At 40.5% G+C, this 18,092-nt stretch overlaps 1 protein-coding gene across 1 annotated transcript in view; it reads right to left on the minus strand.

Moving 5' to 3' along the window:
* STARD9 (StAR related lipid transfer domain containing 9) overlaps window positions 1–18,092 on the minus strand; it is a gene marked incomplete at its 5' end in the record, with an annotated part of 114,020 nt that overhangs the window by 8,063 nt on the left and 87,865 nt on the right. The window contains 3 exons of the mRNA XM_082318329.1: window positions 195–11,420; window positions 12,304–12,787; window positions 17,190–17,380. Of these exons, the coding sequence (XP_082174455.1) occupies window positions 195–11,420; window positions 12,304–12,787; window positions 17,190–17,380 (11,901 nt within the window). The remainder of the gene's footprint in view (window positions 1–194; window positions 11,421–12,303; window positions 12,788–17,189; window positions 17,381–18,092) is intronic.

Genomic DNA, 18,092 nt, shown 5'->3' on the forward strand with positions numbered 1-18,092 from the left:
TTTTCTTGAAGTAACCCCAAAATTTTTTCTTAAATGCATTACTTAACTGTATACAAAATAAGCTTAATACTCTATCTCTTCACATGTAGTTCACTCAGTGTGACTAAATGATTAAGTGCTCATTACTAAATGTTATTTATGCTGCATGAAGTGTATTCAAAATACTTAATACGACACTACTTTAAGCAATTTACCTTTCATAAAGTTGCTGCTTCACTGGAATCGCCACCAGGTCATCAGCCGTTCCGCTCTGAAGGACCCTCAGCAGGGCGTCCGTTTCCCCGATGCCGTAATTGAGCTTTGCTTCGGTCAGTTCCACAGTGAGGGGGTGCTGATGCAGATCCAGGTGAATGCCAGACATGATCTGAGCACGCTCTCTCTGAAGTCTCTCGATCTCTCTGCTCCTGCTGTCACAAAGCTGGGATTTTCCTTCCATTTCTGATCCTCGTGTGCTTCTAGGTTTCTTTTCTGCCTGACTTTGTAAATCGGTCACACTGCCACTCAAGCTGAGTAACGAAGGAGGAGGGCTGCCCTTAACACCACACCAGTTGCTAAATTTATTATGTATGGGTAAGTCACGGAGACTGTAGCTCCGTGGCCTGTAAGGCTTTGCAAAAGCAGTATTTTTGTTGAGAGGAATTTCAGTGTCACATTCACTTTCAGTGACAGAATCTGTATTGTCGTCTTGGAAGGAAGTTTGTACATCGCTCACATCAGAGAGCGGGGCAGGGCAGCTGTTTTCATTTTTCCAGAAATCGTGAAATTGTAGAGAAGATGCTTCTACCAGAGGTTCTGAGGACACACCAGCATTTGTCTTACTCAAACAAGTGGCACTAATTTTTTGATTAAAAAGTAAGTCAGCATTTGGAGGTGAGTAGTTATGAATCAAAGCAGTATCAGAATTGCCAATATATTTTTCGTGTCCAATTCCAGCTGAAGAACCTCTTCCTCCCCTCGTGACGTACATACAACGAAGCGAACGTGCCAGTGGACTGCGGTCTCTGAGATCACCTGTTAAAAATTCCCTGTGGCCCGACACCTCCAACATACTGCGAGAGTGATACAGTCGTTTTGCACAAATGGTAGTGTGGGTGTCAACCATGAGTCTATGCTGTTGTTCCAAGTCTTTTGAACCATCCTGTCCTAAAAGCTCTTTGGCTGCTTTCTCATCTGAGAAACTTCCAGATTTCTTTCTTATGCCCTTATGTTCTCTAGAAGTGCTAGATTCACTGTCTGTTTCTGTCTGTGAAAAATTGTCCACGTGAGGTTGCATGCTGGACTGTGGACCTGCCCTCTGCTTTCTCTGGCTGTGAAGGGGACTTGAAGCATCACTGGAATATGCGAGAGGTTCCTTAACAGGGCAGACAGACTTGCTAAAAGCAGTCTGGCTGCTCGGACTAGCACTAAGAGTAAGAATAGGGGAAGAGGCCCTATCAACTAGCAGGGTGTTCTTGTAACAAAATTTTCTTTCTGCTGGAACAGCGCTTCTTTTATCCTGAGCGTAAGACGCTGGAGATTGAGAGGTGCTATTAGTAGGGCTACTAACTACAGTGCATGAAGAACCATCTTGCCCTGAACTCACTGAAGATGATGTGACAGATGAAACTCTGGTACTAGCAAAAGCAACATTCTGCTGTGTATTTAATGATGTTTTTTGAAAATCTAAGATAGGAGTGGAGGTTCTGGGTAAGAGAGGCAGACGCATAAAGGAGTCTTCCAAAATGCTGTCAAGACTGTCATGGAAGTCAGGGTTGCCCAGATTTCTCATCCCTGTTCGTTCGTGTGTTCTTTCTTCAAGAGAAAGTGTTTCCTCTTTCCGTTTGGGAATCTTACCTACTGCATCTGCACCTATTCCTCTCCAATCAACATTTACTGCCTGAGCTGCCCTCAATTCGTTTTCCATTTTTGCCTCCACTTGTTTTTCTTCATGTTTACTTTGAGGTTCTTCCAAAATCTCAGTTTGAGTGCCTACATCTGCTGTAGTCTGAGTGCAGCTATCTGATCTAGTAGCCTTTATGGCCTTTTCAGTCCCTCTTTGGTTGATTTTTGTATTCTGCTCATTATCTATAATACTCTGTTGGGAGAGGTTTCCCAACAGCTCAGAAGTGTTCTGAAGAAGCTGTGACAGATGCATGGACAGGTTCTGCACGCTTGTCCAAGAAGAAGGCTGATGAAATAAATCTCTGTTTGTTTCCTGCTTTCTTGCAGAAACATCCGTATAGCTTCTCTGATGTCTTCTCTGCCTTTTATACCTTCCTGTAGCTGCTGTTTGTGTTCCGTGGTCACATGTAATCCCTGGTAGTTTTTTGGAAGACCTTTCAGACTCAGAAGGATATAATAGTACAATTTCATCAACTTGCATTGAAGAGTTACCAGGTGGTGCAGAAGGATTCTCCAATTCAGCAGTGTTATTTTCTGGATTAGTTTCCAATGTTTCACTGGATATGTTGCTATAGTGCTTGGTACTGTCACTTGAGTATGCAGATTGAATGCCTTGTCTGACATTGTCCCATCCTTGAAGACCTTCAATGCTGCTTAAAGTGCTCGATAAAACTTTTGCTGTAGCATATGAACTGAGATGAGAATGAAAAGGAGAATTTTGAGAATTCAATCCATTGTCTACACTGGAACATCTCATAACTTTACGATTTTCCAGGTTTAAAGGAATTTGATTGCAAGAGACATCACTTGCACTTCCAAAAACATACTGTTTCCAGCCAATCTTGCACGATCCATCTTGTTGCCATGGATGAATATATGGGTTGATATCACTCGAACTAAAATGCATTGTATCTTTATCGTCTTGCAAAAATAAATCTGCTTCTGGCTGGTATCCAGCTTCTTCAACTTTCCCTTCACTACACTGAGCTACAGAACTACTCTTTGAATGGACATCAGCTTCTGCAGCCACAGAACTGTGAGCTGTGTGCAGTAAGGATGATGGCGATTGAGTAGTATGGTCTTCTAAAGACTGGCTGCTTTGGGTTCTTGCTGCAAAATTTTGTAAATTTTTGGGATCACAGTTTGCAAGCTTCTTAGTTTGTGCCATTCTTTGCTGAAATCTGGGTTTAGATTTAACCTGTAGAAAGTTCTTTGATTCCTGCTGCTTTGAATATCTTTCAATTCCATGAAGATCATCTTCAGTTGGCGATGGAGGCTCTACACTCATATTTAAATCTTGTAGTGATTTAGATGCGGAATATAACAAAGGATCTGCCTTAGATGAAGCTTCCAAAGTATATTCTATATCAGAGAAGACAGCAATAGCTGGCGCTGATAGTCTGTGACTTTGTAAATAAGGTCTCTGATCACTTTGTTTACAGCTCTTTGTAGTCCGTGTAGTAGAATATGATCTTTTGCTCCTGAATTGCACCAGTTTGGATTCTTGAGGAGGCAACTCGTGGTTTTCTGGTAAAAACTTTACGGAGGTGCTTTCATTATTCATTACAGAAAACTTTAGTCTTTCTGATTTCAGAGTCTTATTCCTCATTATAGCGTCTCCCGTTGTTGAACAATTGTCTGCATCAGCAACATCAGCAGGGCTATCAACGCTTGAACCTGTATTATTTGTGCAAAGTAGAATCTCTTTTCTACCATCTGTATTTGTTCTATCTGGCACCTGTTCTACCTGTTCCCCTGTAGGTACGTACTGACAACTATCTTGCAGATCTGCAGGTTTTTTCTCAAAAGCCAAGACAGTGTGATACAGTTGTCTGCAATCAGTGTGTCTGCTGTATGTGGGATATGTTGGACTAAATGAATTGCAGGTGTGTTCAGGATCCACATCAACATCTCCTGGATACGGATTTTCCAACATTGTAACTTCTGAGCCTATTAATTCATTTGCAGAATTTGAGGATACATTAGTTTGCTTTTCGACAGGTTCTCTACTTAATGTTTTTCTCTGCTCTGTCTTTACGGCAAAATGTTCAGCCTCAGTATTTGAATGCAGTTCTTCCTCATTTCTGTTAAGCATTTTTCCTATTTGTCCCTCTTTAACAAGAATTGCCCTTCCAGTATCCCAAAAAGGTAATGATGGTAATAAATGAGAATTATCATGTAGTACTTTCTCTGTGCGTCCTGTGCAAGCTTCTTGGTGCTGATCAACTTTTATATCATTGTCAAATTTTTTACGATTACTTCCATATACAGGTTCCCCATCTACAGCAGAATTTTTATATGAAGTAGAGTCTGTGTCTGCTACTGGACAATGCCTGTTTTCTTTTGCAAGAGAAAGTAAAATACTTCCTGAAGCACGTATCGGCTCATCAAATACCACAGCCTTATCAGACTGAGTGTCTTGTATTTGCAAAACAGCAAATGGAGGATGCTTCATTATACTTGTATGTGAAATATCGTACGTGCCAGTTTCACCATGGCCTATATCTGCAGTTAAAGAAGATTCTGAAAATGGTGTTAAGGATGGGTGACTGACACTTGCAAATGCTTGGGGAAAATCTTCTTTTACAGAGCACACATCTGCAGAACTGGAGGACACTTGCTCAGTCAAGAACATGTCTTGAAGTGAGTCCTCAAGCTGACTAAATATTAGAGATTTTGAGTCATCAAGTGAACAAGAACTGTCAAAAGCACTGAAGTTCTTGGAGCTTTGAAATGGTGTATCAGTTGGAGTATCTTCTGCAAAGTAGGATTGAAGAGACTTTGATTCTTTACTGCCAGTCTGTCCTCGGCTCTGAAAAGTAAGTGAGCCCAATTCTGGTACCGTCACACTGGAAGTGTTACTGTAGTGTTCTGAGTACTCATGAATTTTATTTTCTTCCATGTCATTGCAATTCTGGAAAGAACCTTGAATTATTTTCTCCTTTTGATCTGTTCCCACAACTTTTTCAGGGAGTTTATTATCCTGAGCATATGTGGCCTCTGCAACTGCAGAGTTATTTTTCCTTTCATCTCCTTTTTGAGAGACATCAGGAAAAGTTACAGGTACATTTAAATCTGCTGATTCGCTTTCAAAGTATTTTGTTTCTTCAGAGAGAACAGCATCATTTTTACCTTTGTCTCTGTTGCTGACAATCAAAACATCTGCAGATGATGCTGGATGATTCAGGAGACCAGAAGAATATTCAGAAGTGCCTAGGTTCCTACTATAATTTAGAAACTCTCTACTATAATGTGGATTTTCCCACGGAGACTTGTTCAGGCCGTCTGAAAGGGTTGAAGCATTCTCAGAAACAGTGCTACCCAGTTGGTCTAGGCAGCACTCTTCAGAAGTCCCGTGTCCCTGATCTTCTCTGGGCTCATGCTGATATCCAGCTACACCAGGAAACTTTGCATTTTCATTTTTACTGTTTGTTGTATTATAGCTTGTGCTTAAAAAATTCTCCTTCTCAGCATGCTGTGATAAATTCCCTGAGGGAAGTACTTTCTGGGTTGTATTAACATTGTGAAAAATTTTTTGTGAAGAGATTTCTAGTAAAGAATGCATTTTTTCCCCCCCTATATCTTCCATCACTTCTTTCTCTGAAGAAGAAAGCAGGTTTGAATTATCCAAGAGCCGTGAATCAGGCTCAATGGTACCCTTGTCTTCTTCAGCTGTATCTTCTATGGAATTAAGGCAGTCTCTTGATAGCTTATTAACCATCAAATCCACACTGTGTTCTTCATGAGCATTGTTAACATCCTGAATTATATCTTTAGAAGAATCTAATTTTTCCAAGGAAAATGAGTTTACTTTGGGCCCTTGCTGAAGTACAAGTCTTTCAGACTCAGGACCACCTGCACTGTAGGGAGTGGAAGAGCTGTTCTCATTGACAGGTTGCCCAGATAGGGCATAATCAGGTGCATTGCTAAATACAAAGGATTCTTCCTCCTGCCTGTCCTGCGTGGTCCTGGTTTGCAGAAAACCTACATTCTTACTTTGCGTTTTATCAGAAAGATATTTGTCTTCTCCCATTTTGTTGACTGTAACAGGCGTACCAACACAGACCTCACTCTCCATTAATGTTTCATAGTAAGGCAGAACAGCTCCAGTTCCAACACTGCTGTCAGATGGTTTTGTATGCCCTTTCAATGCAGTGGGAACATCTTGAACAAGATGGGAATCATCACTTACTCCAAGATATAAAAGGTGATTTACAGGCTGGCATGGGAAGTCTTTAAGTGAACCTTCTTGGTTTTTTTCAGTAGACTTCAGTGTTGCTGGTGGCTTTTGTTGCTTGCTGAGATCTTCATTATTTCTAGAAAAGCTGGTAGACACCCACTGGCTTTCTCTTAAGATTTCATTTAATCTGTTGTCATCATGTGTCATGTGGCAGCTGTCTTTGTTTTCAGGGAATAGTTCGTTCAGGTTCTGTAAAATGATCAGTTCTGCCTCCTCTGCGTTTTCTACAAACATCTGCTTTTCTTTGTCTGTTTTGGCCATTTGTAGTAGACTCATCAAATGCACTTTCTCCTCCTCAACTCTGGGGCCTACTGGATCCAATTCACAAATATCAGGTCTTTTTCTAATGATACTTACATTCAAGTTTTCTAAAGTGCCATGCTCAGGATATCGCACAGAGCAACTCATATACGTATGGCTGCCCTCTTTAATGTGGGGACTTTTAAATTCTTGTTCAATTCTATATTGGTCAATACCAGTACTATCATCAACTGAATATTCATATGCATCGATATCTTTCATGACTGCATTTCTTGTATCTGTAACAGAGGTCACTGAGCCACCATCTTCACTCATTTCAGTAGGATCATGGTATCCTGAATCATCTTCTAACAGTATATTCTGTTCTAGTCCTGAAGCTGTCAGGTACCTTTCAGGGATCTTAAATTGATTTGAAATTTCCTCTTTGTCATCTCTGTCACAATATATCTGATGTAGAGCTGGAGACTCTTCAGTAAATAAAACATTTTCATCTGTGTGTATGACTTCTTGCCTCATAATAATCAGCCCCTTGGTGTTTGTCATGATAATTTGTTCTTCACTCCCAGTCTCTTCACATTCATTAACCTTGTCTTCCTGGGGCAAACAGTTTGGTACACGGTGTTCAATTAAATTGCCAGAATTTACTTGTCCTTCATTTTCAGGTTTTGCTAAAATACTTCCTTGCCTACTTGCAATTAGTACTGTTGCAGCTATGTCCTCTGTATTAAACACATTTTCTATTCTTCTGTTCATCTGTAAAAGCCCCTCACAAGTATCAAGGAAGCCTGGAGCATTCTGAGTAGTACCTGTTGTGTGGGAACACACAGCTGAAGGAGTGTTTTTGGGAGCAACAAAGAACTCTGGTGAATACATACCTATTTCTATTTTCTCACTTTTTTCTTTTTGGCAAAAGCTGCTTGTTTCATGTTGGCTGCCAGAATGCACGAGCGCTTTTGATTCCTGAGTGTGTTCTACCCCGGTGCTGGCTACCTGCAGTTCATCTTTGTCCGCCTCTTCACGTGTCAGGCACAGATTTGTATAAAACTCAGGCTGAACTTTACAAGCTACAACATCAATAGGTTTCTTTGGATTCTGAGATAGACTAATGCCTTTAAAATCCTCTCCACTCCTGTCTTCAGTTACACTTTGGACTTTGGCTACCGAGTAGTCAGGTAAACTTTCAACCTGTCTGGATTTAATTTCCAATGCATTTTTTTCTAAGTCGATTGCACTATTGATTAATTTTGTTATTTCTTCATCAGTGTTTGCTTTTGTATTCTGATAAGGAACCATAGTTTCTTCTGGATGGGTTTCTGGGTTTCTTAAAAGCTTGGATTCTTTATTTATATATGGACTCTCCTCTTGAGAAACAGTAGCTGATGTATTTGTGTTGTATTCAAATAGTCTTCCTGACTCTGAGTTTACATCATCTTCAACAAGCAAGATATCCTCTGGGCAATCACTTTCATAAAAGGCTTCATTCTCTTCTCTTGATTCAAGTAAAGATTTGTTCTGTGGTTCTGTTTCCAAGAGAATGGTTGCATCAAATTCCACAGAAATGTCGGTCATCTTATGCGTCCTGTTTTTCTGCCCTGTTGATTTTGAAGAGCATGTTGTACAAAGGCAGCCAGAATGTACATCAGAACAACTTTCTGTGGCACCGACTTCCACAGTAAGATTAGATGTAGCATTGCAATCTCCTTTCACTGTTGTGACATGCTCCAATAATTTATCATAATTTTCAGTCTCAGATGCACTTTGGAAAAGATTAGCTTTTGTTGAAGCTTTGTAAAATATGCTTGAATTGGATTCTGGGAGAAAATCATTTGTATTCTCACAAATGGCAGCAGGGAAGGAGTCAGTATCTTTGCCATTTACATCCACTATGAGATAATTTGCTTCATTTACCACTAAGTTTTCATATTGGGATGAAAATTCTTTCTGAACTACAGCCTGAGAACTCAAGACATTGTGTTCTTTGCTTTCACTGCTTTCTTCTCTTATATTATCAACACATAATGTAGAATTTTCTGAAATTTGTTGGGATAAGCGACTTGACCGACTGTCTGCTAGAGCACATTCATGGGAATAATTTTTTGAAACAGGTTTGCTTTTGAATTCATAATGATTCAGTGAAGACAAGTCTTCATCCTTTGGTTCGTATTCTTCATTATCTCCGAATGAAGGCACCTCTGGCACAATCTCTGCCAAGCTATCTGTGCTTGTTTCCATACAGATAATCTCTTTTTGAGACATCTCTATTGGTGTTGCAGATTGATCATAACTTGCACTGTGAGCAACAACTAAAGGGTTACATTGATACGTTGTCTTCTGTGAGGAAAAATCTGTCTCTGTTGTTATTTCTTCTGCAGATATTTGTTCATAATCCATTTCTTGCATTGTTTCCAAATTGCTCTCCCCAGATCTGAGGAGACCTACCATAACAGCTGATTCTGCTCCTTGTCCAGCCAAGGTCTGAAGCTCATGACTGCTTACTAGAGAGCAGTTCTTATTTGTTAAGTCACTGAGAAAGAAACCTTCATCACAACATGTTGGTATTTCCCTTCTTGGAAAAAGCTGCCCATGGTTTCCAAATTGGACTGGTCTTACCTCAGATGTCTGTGTTGAGGTGATACCATGAGCAAGTCCTGTGGAAGATTCAGCAGCAGGTGCAGTGACAGATGCACTTCCACTGCCTGAATCTGTCATACTTGATTTTATCATCAAGTTATTGTAGTCATCATCCAGGTCATCTTTTTCAAAAGTTCTGAAGAAATCATCTTCTAAATCTGCATCTACACAGCCATTTCTCTGCTCCAAAATGTGCATAGGCAACCCAGAAATAAAAGGTGTTTTTTTCAGATTGTTATCTTTTGGCAGCTCTGGATGAGTTGTGGGGAGAGAATCCTCCTCTTTCCTAGATACCAGTGACAAGCAGTTTGCAGTGGAGGCACCTTCCAAACAGCTGAATGTTTGTGTGCATTCAGTGGTAGACCTATAAGTAGGTAACTCATTCAGTTGTTCTTGTTCAGGATGATTTGACCTTGAATGCCCATAATAATCATGCTTTGCTGAAATAGGAAGAAAAGAGGAGCTTGGTCCTACTGAGCTAACAAATGAGGACGTTACATCTCGAGATCCCAAGGAAGAATTTTCATTAGAGTTTGTCCATCCCTTAAGAATCTTATTTAATGATCCACTCTCAGAAACTCTGCTTGCAGTTGTTGTTGTTTCAGGTAAAGGTACTTCTGATGTGTCAGAGGAGAAAACTGTGTTTATTTCGTTTACACGATGTGATAAATGAGTAATGCTGTGTATCTGCTTAGAGCCAGAAACAAAAGAAACTTCAGCAGCTGACTGCTTTAGATCATCTTTCTTCAGCCAAAGCTCTGGTTTGCTCAAAGAGCACAGATGAGCTTCTTGAAATTCCACATTTTCATGGGAAGAAGGTGATGTTATTCTGGGGCTGCTGATGTCAACCTTTGAGTCACAGGAAGACCAAGCATCAGTAGTAAGCAAAGGATTTCCACTTGTGTAATACAGTCTTCTATCAAGAGACCTTTCTTGTTCTACAAAGGAGACTTTTATCCCCTTCAGCAACTGCTTGCAAGCATTACTGGAAGCAGGCTGTGGTTTAGTGTCCAAATAAAAGGAACTGCTCAGCTTCAGATCATAATTTGTCCCTTCTGTATCTCTGTCGCAGGTCTTGGACTCGTGGTCTTCCTCAGTCTGTACAGTTGGTGATCTAGGACTTTGTAACTTCCAAAAAATCTCTGCTGGCACTTCATCAGATGAATCAGATTTGGATTCTTCTACTGGATCTTCTCCTGGCATCTCTTCTCCATCAGCTAAGCTGTCCAGAGAAAAGCTTCTTTCAGGCTTTCCCAGTCTCCTATGAGATGTGTATGATGTCACCAAAGATGAAACATGGTGATCACTTCTGCTTTTGTGAAGCTTAGCTGGCTCATGATGGGCCTTTGACTTGTGAAATCGGCTTTTATTTTGCTTTTTGGCTTTATTTTCCTTTTCTACCAGAGAGTCTTGTGACATTTGACTGTCATCACTCTCAGAATCTTCTGGGTTGGCAAGACATTTATTTCTCTCAAAATCTTCTTGTTTCAGTTTCTCTGTGAAAGCTTTTGCATAAGCGCAGGAGAGAGAATCTACAGAATAGGAACTGTCAGTATCAGAAATCTCATTTTCATCATCCTCTTGCCAGTTCCCCAGTACATCTGTGGCTGTTTTGGACACTCCAGCACTTAGCATCTCAGCACTGTGCCACTTTTTTTCAACATAAGAGAGTGGCACCTGTGCATTCACCTTCGTGAGATTTCCTACTGATGTTGCCACCATCAGAAATTCTTGCTGTTCCACTGATGACTTCTCACGACTTGGCAAGGCTGAGTTTGGCTCTCTCGTCCAGTTCTTGGCTGTTTGGTTTAGATGCGCTGATGATGGGTTTCCATACACTATTTTCTTCGTTTCTTTAGGAAAGTTTTCTGGAGAAGACTTGTGGCCTTTTCCATTGATATCCATTCTCGTCTTTTTATTGGATACCTGAGCTCTATTTTGTTCTCGATTGCTACTTGGAGGCTGACTTAAATCTCCTAGCACCTTTGCTTTTGTCATTCTTGTCCCTGTAATAAAGGTTTCAGGCTCATCTTTCTCCGTAAAACAATCAGGAGAGGAGCCTTTAGAGATCTGGTTTTGAGATCCAGCTTGCCCTGGGTTGTCATCCAACTTTTCAATTTTTTGATCATTTTTATTGATATAAGCCATGATAGCTGAATCATTAGAGTCTTTTTCTGCTCCTTTTTTATTTCCAAATGAAAATGTTTTTTGTTTTTCAGTTAGCTGCCTCTGGACTGAAAAGGAGATCCCTTTTTCATCAGTAAGGTCATCACTCCCAGAAACATTTTTACCTCTTCTGTAAAGATATTTCACAGATGACAACCTCCCTGTTGTACTGCCTTCACAGCATTGATCAATATTTGGTGAGGTAGATAATTTTGAGAGAGTCTCCCTCTTCAACACACAGCTGTGGAAATAAAGAAGAAATAAAGCCCAATCCTTGCTTGAATAATGTACTTAACAACGCTTCCACATCAGTAATGTCTTGTAGTTAAGAGTAACGATACATGAAGCAACAATCTCAATGCCTTTCAAAAGCAAATTCTAGCAGAGAATAAAAAAAAAAAAAAAAAAAAAAAATTCTGTCAGTAACCATACAGTCCCCTAGATATCCTGAAGTATGTTCTACAACACAAAGGAATAGCTTGATGCTATGTGGTATAGCTTGGTATTTAGTCTCTGTAGGCTTAAGTAGCTGCAAACATTAGTTGAAAATAAAGGATGGTTCTAAGCCACAGAAATCCACTTAGCAGAGTTTAGCTATTTCCTGCCTCCAGGACCATGCTGTGATAGACACTGTAGCACCCCAACTTTTTAGCATTGCGTAGAGATGTTTATTAGCTTGAGAAAGGCTGGCTGACTTAAAAATCCAATCCAGAATCACCTCAGTGATACAAATATTCTGAAGGGAGAGCTTGACTCTAATCAAGATAAAACAATGCAGAAATTCGTATTTACCAACAGTTTGAACAAGGTAAGAACAAGAGTTAAACCAGTTCTGGAAAGCATTTACAAAGAGGTAAAAAGTGCAGAAAGGCTTGAGAGAGGAATGTAAAAAACAGTGAGAAAGACCACATCAAAGAGCTAAGCAGCGAATGCACTGTACAGATCCGAGGAAAAAGGACAAACAGCTCCAGTGTGACATACAGTACAGTAAGTTCACTGATATTGCAAGTTTTGGGATTGTTTCAATACATTGAAAGGCATTCTGGATTATAGGTGGTCACTGAAAATACCCTGAATTTAAATTACTTTTGAAAGTGCAGAGGAACAGGCAGATGTTAACTTACCTGGGTACCTGGGGCAGATGTGGGTTACAGAACAAATGCTGCCTGTGCTGCAAGACACTTGAACCCAATGACTTCCTTCTTTTTTGCAACTGGTGATCTGAAGAGGACCGTACAGCACTATTTTGATTTAGGACTTGAGATTGTTTCACACACTCTTCACTGAGCCAGCAGCTAGCTTCCAGCTGCTCTAGGTTTTGCTTGGCTTCCAATAACTTCTGCTTCTTGACTATCCTTTCCAGCTGGAATTTGACCTTTTTCCGTCTTATGTTTCTTTCTGCCTTTTTTAAGGAGTATCTTCGCAAGAGCTCCAGCTGCACCAGCCTCTTCTTGTTCTGCTGTAGCAGAGAAGGGCAGATTTCCAGCCCAATGGTACTCTGCACCTCAGCTTCTGCATACAGCGTAGACTCTGTTTGCACTGCAGACTCCCTCTGCTGTTGCTGAAGGGCAGCCAGTCGTTTATTCTCATTGATAAGCCACTGCTGGTCTGTAAAAAAAAGAATGATTGAAAGAAAGCAAAAATCACAGGAAAAACATTGTTCGTTACTATCTTGTTTCTTAATTTAATCAGCTTTGAGAGCTCATTTGAGAACAGAATTTCTATGCATGTAGAGCAGAGTCTTGGCAAACCATTTAGAGAAAAATGTATCATTGCTGCACTTTATTGATAACCAAAAGCCTCTCCATTGGGATAAGGACTCGGGTAACAACTGCAAGATATAAGCACGGGCTTGGCTGATACAGCTAAGGAGACTGGTGGATAAGACCTTGTTTGTAAGCAAAAAGTAGAACACATTTCAATTTCTCAAAGATTACACTCAAATGTCACCTCATGGTTGTTAAAATACAGTGGAAGCATTAAAAGACCCGAGTTCAATTCTGGGCACTTTTCAGACATCGGGTATATATTCACAGTAGTGAAGTACGACTTCATTAGCTTTTCACTGTGAAATATGTTACTACTTCTGCTTTAATTATGCTGAAGTCACACATTAAACTTTGTATGTGTTACTCAGGGAATGAACGTATGTGCACTGAGAGCAGAGTTAACAAGGGAACTAGACGAGGAAGTTGCACAGACCTAACAGAGCCTCTGTGTTAATGCAGCAAGCGGAATTTCATGCACACGCTGATAAGCCTTTGGCTAATAAATTCCTACATTTCAAGTGAAAAAATAAGGACTTGTGCAATCTTAAAATGTTACTGACTCCTCATCACAGCATTTGAGTGTTTTACAACTATTCTAAACCAAACATTTTTCTTTGTGCCTTTTGCTCCTATCCTTTCCTCCTTAACTTGGCTGAACCAAGAAAAATCACCTGCAAACTATTTTCTCTCCCTTACCTTGGCATGCGGAAAATGAGGGAGGCCATGAGGGAGGCCAGCGTCATACTAAGGAACTTTGTGTAGCACAGGAAATGGCAATTTTTGTTCTCACCCTTATTGGTGGCAAGTCCAGTAAGACTGAAGGCTAGACCCCTCTATGACCCAGTTGGGACGTGCTTCATTTGTGGGGGCAGCTACCAGCTACCAGTCTTGTGGATGGGCATGCAACCTTCAAAGTGGATTGAAGACAAGGTTACAAGGAAGCCACCGTATAGGTACCTGCCGGGCAGTTCTGCCAGCCTCTCTAAACCCATCAGATGGAAACTTCCCAAGCAACACAACCCCTGTGTGGCACCTAGCCGAGCTAAAGCAACAACCACAAATTTACTACCTGTTGCAACTATGGCTGCTCCAACAAGCACTTGCCAAAACAGGCTGACGGGAGCCCACATATCTTGTATATGAGCACTTCAGCATGTAATGTACTTGAAATAAATCAAATACTCTCACAGCAAGGACACAGGTGAAGCCAACACAACCTTTAGCTATCAGGACGAACATAATGCAAAAAGACAAGCTCATACCACCAGACAATGCATATTTTTCATAAAATCACCACTCTACTCCACAAAGAGAGTTAGCTTCTCTGCTTTTGTTAATGTGTCCCATATTTCATAAATGCTAAATATGCTCACAAACCAACTGATTAACCTAATTTGATAATAAAACATGTTGCCTCTGCTCACCCACTTAGTCTTCTCTAAATATTCAGAACCTGATCTTTGCAGTCAATGGGGAAGCAGAAATAAGCACAGAACACCAGGTTGATTTGTTTTTAACCCTGGATGCAAGACTACTTTATTCCATGCAGGGGATGTGCTTAGAGGTTTTCCAGAGTACGCTGGCTTCAATCTGAGCTATGATGAACTGTAACAATCAGAAGAAGGGATTATTGAGATTACCACTACCAGATTGTGTCTGATGGCTTGGACATGTTCTCTTAATGAAGCAGAGTTTGTTCATTTTTATGTTGCTATAAAAATATACATATTCAGCTGCACAAAGCAAAGAAAAAAATATCCTTAGCTGAAAAAGCAATGTAAAAATCACAGGCCAGGTTCCTTGACAAATACAGCATTTCTCAAAGGACCAAAGCTTTTCAAAGCACTTCGGTTTTACTAGCAGCAACATTTTTTTGGCTGGGCTTAACTTCAACCTGCAACCTTTCATTGCTTATTCAGAGGGTTAAGAATTAAGAGGTATTTAAGTCTGATGTGATGAATGAGAGCCACCTGCAGCTCTGCACAGCTGAGCTGCAAGAGAGGAATTTTGGGCTGTGGAAGTTTCCCTAATGTAGAAATCATTAGGGCATGGGCATTGTCAGCATCACTTGCTTGGTGACTACTGATCGTGTTAAACATACTTCATTAGCGATCCCTACCACGATGAGTCTCCTATCCTGTTTACGTTGGCAGCTCTACACACAGCACATGCACAGAAGTAGGAATTCTAACTCTATGGTTACTCTATGGAAAAAAGGGAAGCATTTTAGTCGTTATTTTAGTTAATTTTTCTTAATAACATTTTTAACTTGCACATACAAAGCTTTTTTCTCAACTCTTTATTTCCAGATCTGTCCTCTTCAGCATGTTTCTAGCAAGCAGAATATTTGGCAGATAAGAGTTTCTCTGCAACAGAGCTGCAAGCTCGAAGATGCTAATTAATCACTGCTCACAAACTTGCCTCTGTCAGGAGCTGAGACACAGAGGGCACAGAAAAGGCGGAGAACTTTGGTGGGTTGCCAAGTGAAGAATTGTATTTGGCTGGCAGAAACTACCTGCCTGGCTAAACTTTGCGCAAACACAGCAAAACCAGCAGAACTAGATGGAAGCAGAGAACAAGTCTACAGAGCCATGAAATAAAGGTATTTTGGGGGAACTCTCCTGGTTCTCTATGCTATCTACATATCCTAAGTCCATTTCTGCTACATCCCATCACCACAATTTCCTTTTAACATCTTCATCATGGCTGGCATAATTAAAAGATAGCAGACTGCATAAGTTTGGGTCTGGGAAGCTTCCAAAAATTCACATTTAATTTTCTTCTTCCAGGAACCAACAGCAGGTTTTGCCAAGTGAGAACGGTGCCTTTTTAACAGGCATATTTTGCTCATCAAGAAACCTGGATCAAATAATTCATTAGAAGAGAAACTAGACAACACTATAACCACCCAATTCAGTGGTCAAAAACATCTCAAGGTTTAAAATGTTCCCAAATCTGTCTATAAACTTGTTAAGGGGTGGCCCAACCCCACCAAGACATCTTGCTGAATATGTCTGCCTGCATGCAAAGTAGCACCTCTGGAGGCCAGGAGCCACTGACACTAAAAAATACCTCTCCAAATACGCTGTGGCTCCACCTTCTGACACAGCTATTTGCCACTCAAAATGTGATCACTGATCTAGCCTGTAGTACTCTTGCATAACACTGTAGAACTTCCTAGAAATAACTCCTATTTGAACCAAAGCATGCCTCTCTTTCTTTAATCCAGTTTTGGTTTAAAACAAATTCAGCAGTGAAGAATGCAATACCACTAATTAATCATCTTTAGGGTAAATAAAACCCGCATGTTATTTTTTATCTTTGTCACACTTCAGTTTCTACCACAGAATATCTTCATACATTTTTCTTCATACTATAAAAGGGCAGGGGTGTATGGAAAGATTGACTATATAAAAGCCAGTGAAACTCTCTTTCCCTTAACTGGGCTGGGATTTTAGCTCTGAACTTCAGCGTCCCACCTACTTCCCAGATGTGTTTTCTTTGTTTTCATTGTTTAAAACTCACATAGCAACCACAGAAAATTCAGTTTGAGCCGTGGTCTTATGCCATGGCCCTATTTTTCCTAATGAGTGAAATTCATTAAAAGCACATGAAAATGCTCTGTATTGTTACAGGTGACGTCATCAATGAAATGCGTAAAGAGAGTACCTCAACCGACACACGTCACTGTCTTGGAAGTGCTGCTTGGTTCCTATCGCATCCTGTTCTTAGAGCAGTTTCCCCTGAAAGCTTATGGTAGGAACTACCACAGTCATCTCAATTTCAATCTCCCAGAACAACTCATTGGATGAAGCACAGGTATATCACAAGAAAAACTTAAAACACAATAGCCGACTCGGGCTACATTGCAACATGGCAGAGCTGAGCATGAGCAGATATGAGCAGAGCAAAGCTGCAGGGTGGCGGGACGGGGAGCAGCCTGGGAGACAAGAGGCTCAGTGCCACAGGGGAGGATCATGCTGGTGCTGTCTCTCCCAGCAGTGACCTGCAGAGCTAATTAAACAGTGCTGCTGGTGCACTGCGAAGGAGGCCTTCCAGTCCTTTTAATCAAAGCTTAACAACTGTTCGCAAGGGAAAGGCAATTATAAGAGAAAACTAGTAATAAGCCATAATAAAAGTTCCACCCATAACATAAAGGATAACTGGGACAAAAACATCAAGAAGGTGAAAGGAAGCAGTAATGGAAGGGAAGTGAGAGAGGGGAAGAGGCAGGTACCCACTTTCTTGGATCTGCTGGTTGATTAGTGCTTGGTCATTTTCTAGTTCCTGCTCTGCTTTGATCTGTCCTCTCAGGATCTGCTGCTTTAAATCCTCAACATAGAGCTGCTGCCGCTGAATTTGTTTTCTGTGGAAAGCTTCCTGGTCTCTCAGCTTCTGCTTGTACTCTTCATGCACAGCAGCTATTTCTCTGCTGTTAGAAATACTGACAGTGAATTTAAACCAGAAACGAATACCAAACATTTGTAATAAAACAAGTCATCTTACTAAAGAAAGACAGACAACATTCAAAGATATTGTTTTGTTCAATAAGTGTGCATTATGACAAAAACTCGTGATGACAAATAGCTGTGTATATGCATGCCACAGCAGGCTACAACCCTCTAAGTGTCATAAATGCCAGCAAACATGGAAGCTCTCGTGATGAAGCAGAAAATTCCATCACCAGAAAGATAACAGCAAAAAGAATTTTAAAAATATTGTCACTTTCCATTTTGCTGTAGATCTTCCACAAATGAAATTGGGCAGGGGGGGTTGCTTATATGTTATAAAATTTTATAACCACTACATAGGATATTTGTCATCCAAGAACTTCAAAGTGCTTCACAGAAATGACATTCTTCTCTGTTTTCAGATCAAAAATCTCCAACTTAGAAAGGGTTATAGGCATTGTTGAAATTACACTGACAGTCTCTGGCAGTACCAAGGAAAGAACTTGATCACCCAATTCTCTGTTGTATGCAACAACTATATTAGGTTACTGCTTCTATATTTGGAGCAGAGCTGTGATCAGAAAAGTGACTAACCTGTGAAAAACTGCCTTACGGTCCCCTCCAAGATGTTTGGTTCCTGACTGTGTGCCAAAATTTTACATGCACACACACACAGACAGTAACAATCAAAAT

The sequence above is a fragment of the Platalea leucorodia genome (genome assembly GCF_965183815.1).
Source record: "Platalea leucorodia genome assembly, chromosome: 7".
Lineage (NCBI taxonomy): Eukaryota > Metazoa > Chordata > Aves > Pelecaniformes > Threskiornithidae > Platalea > Platalea leucorodia.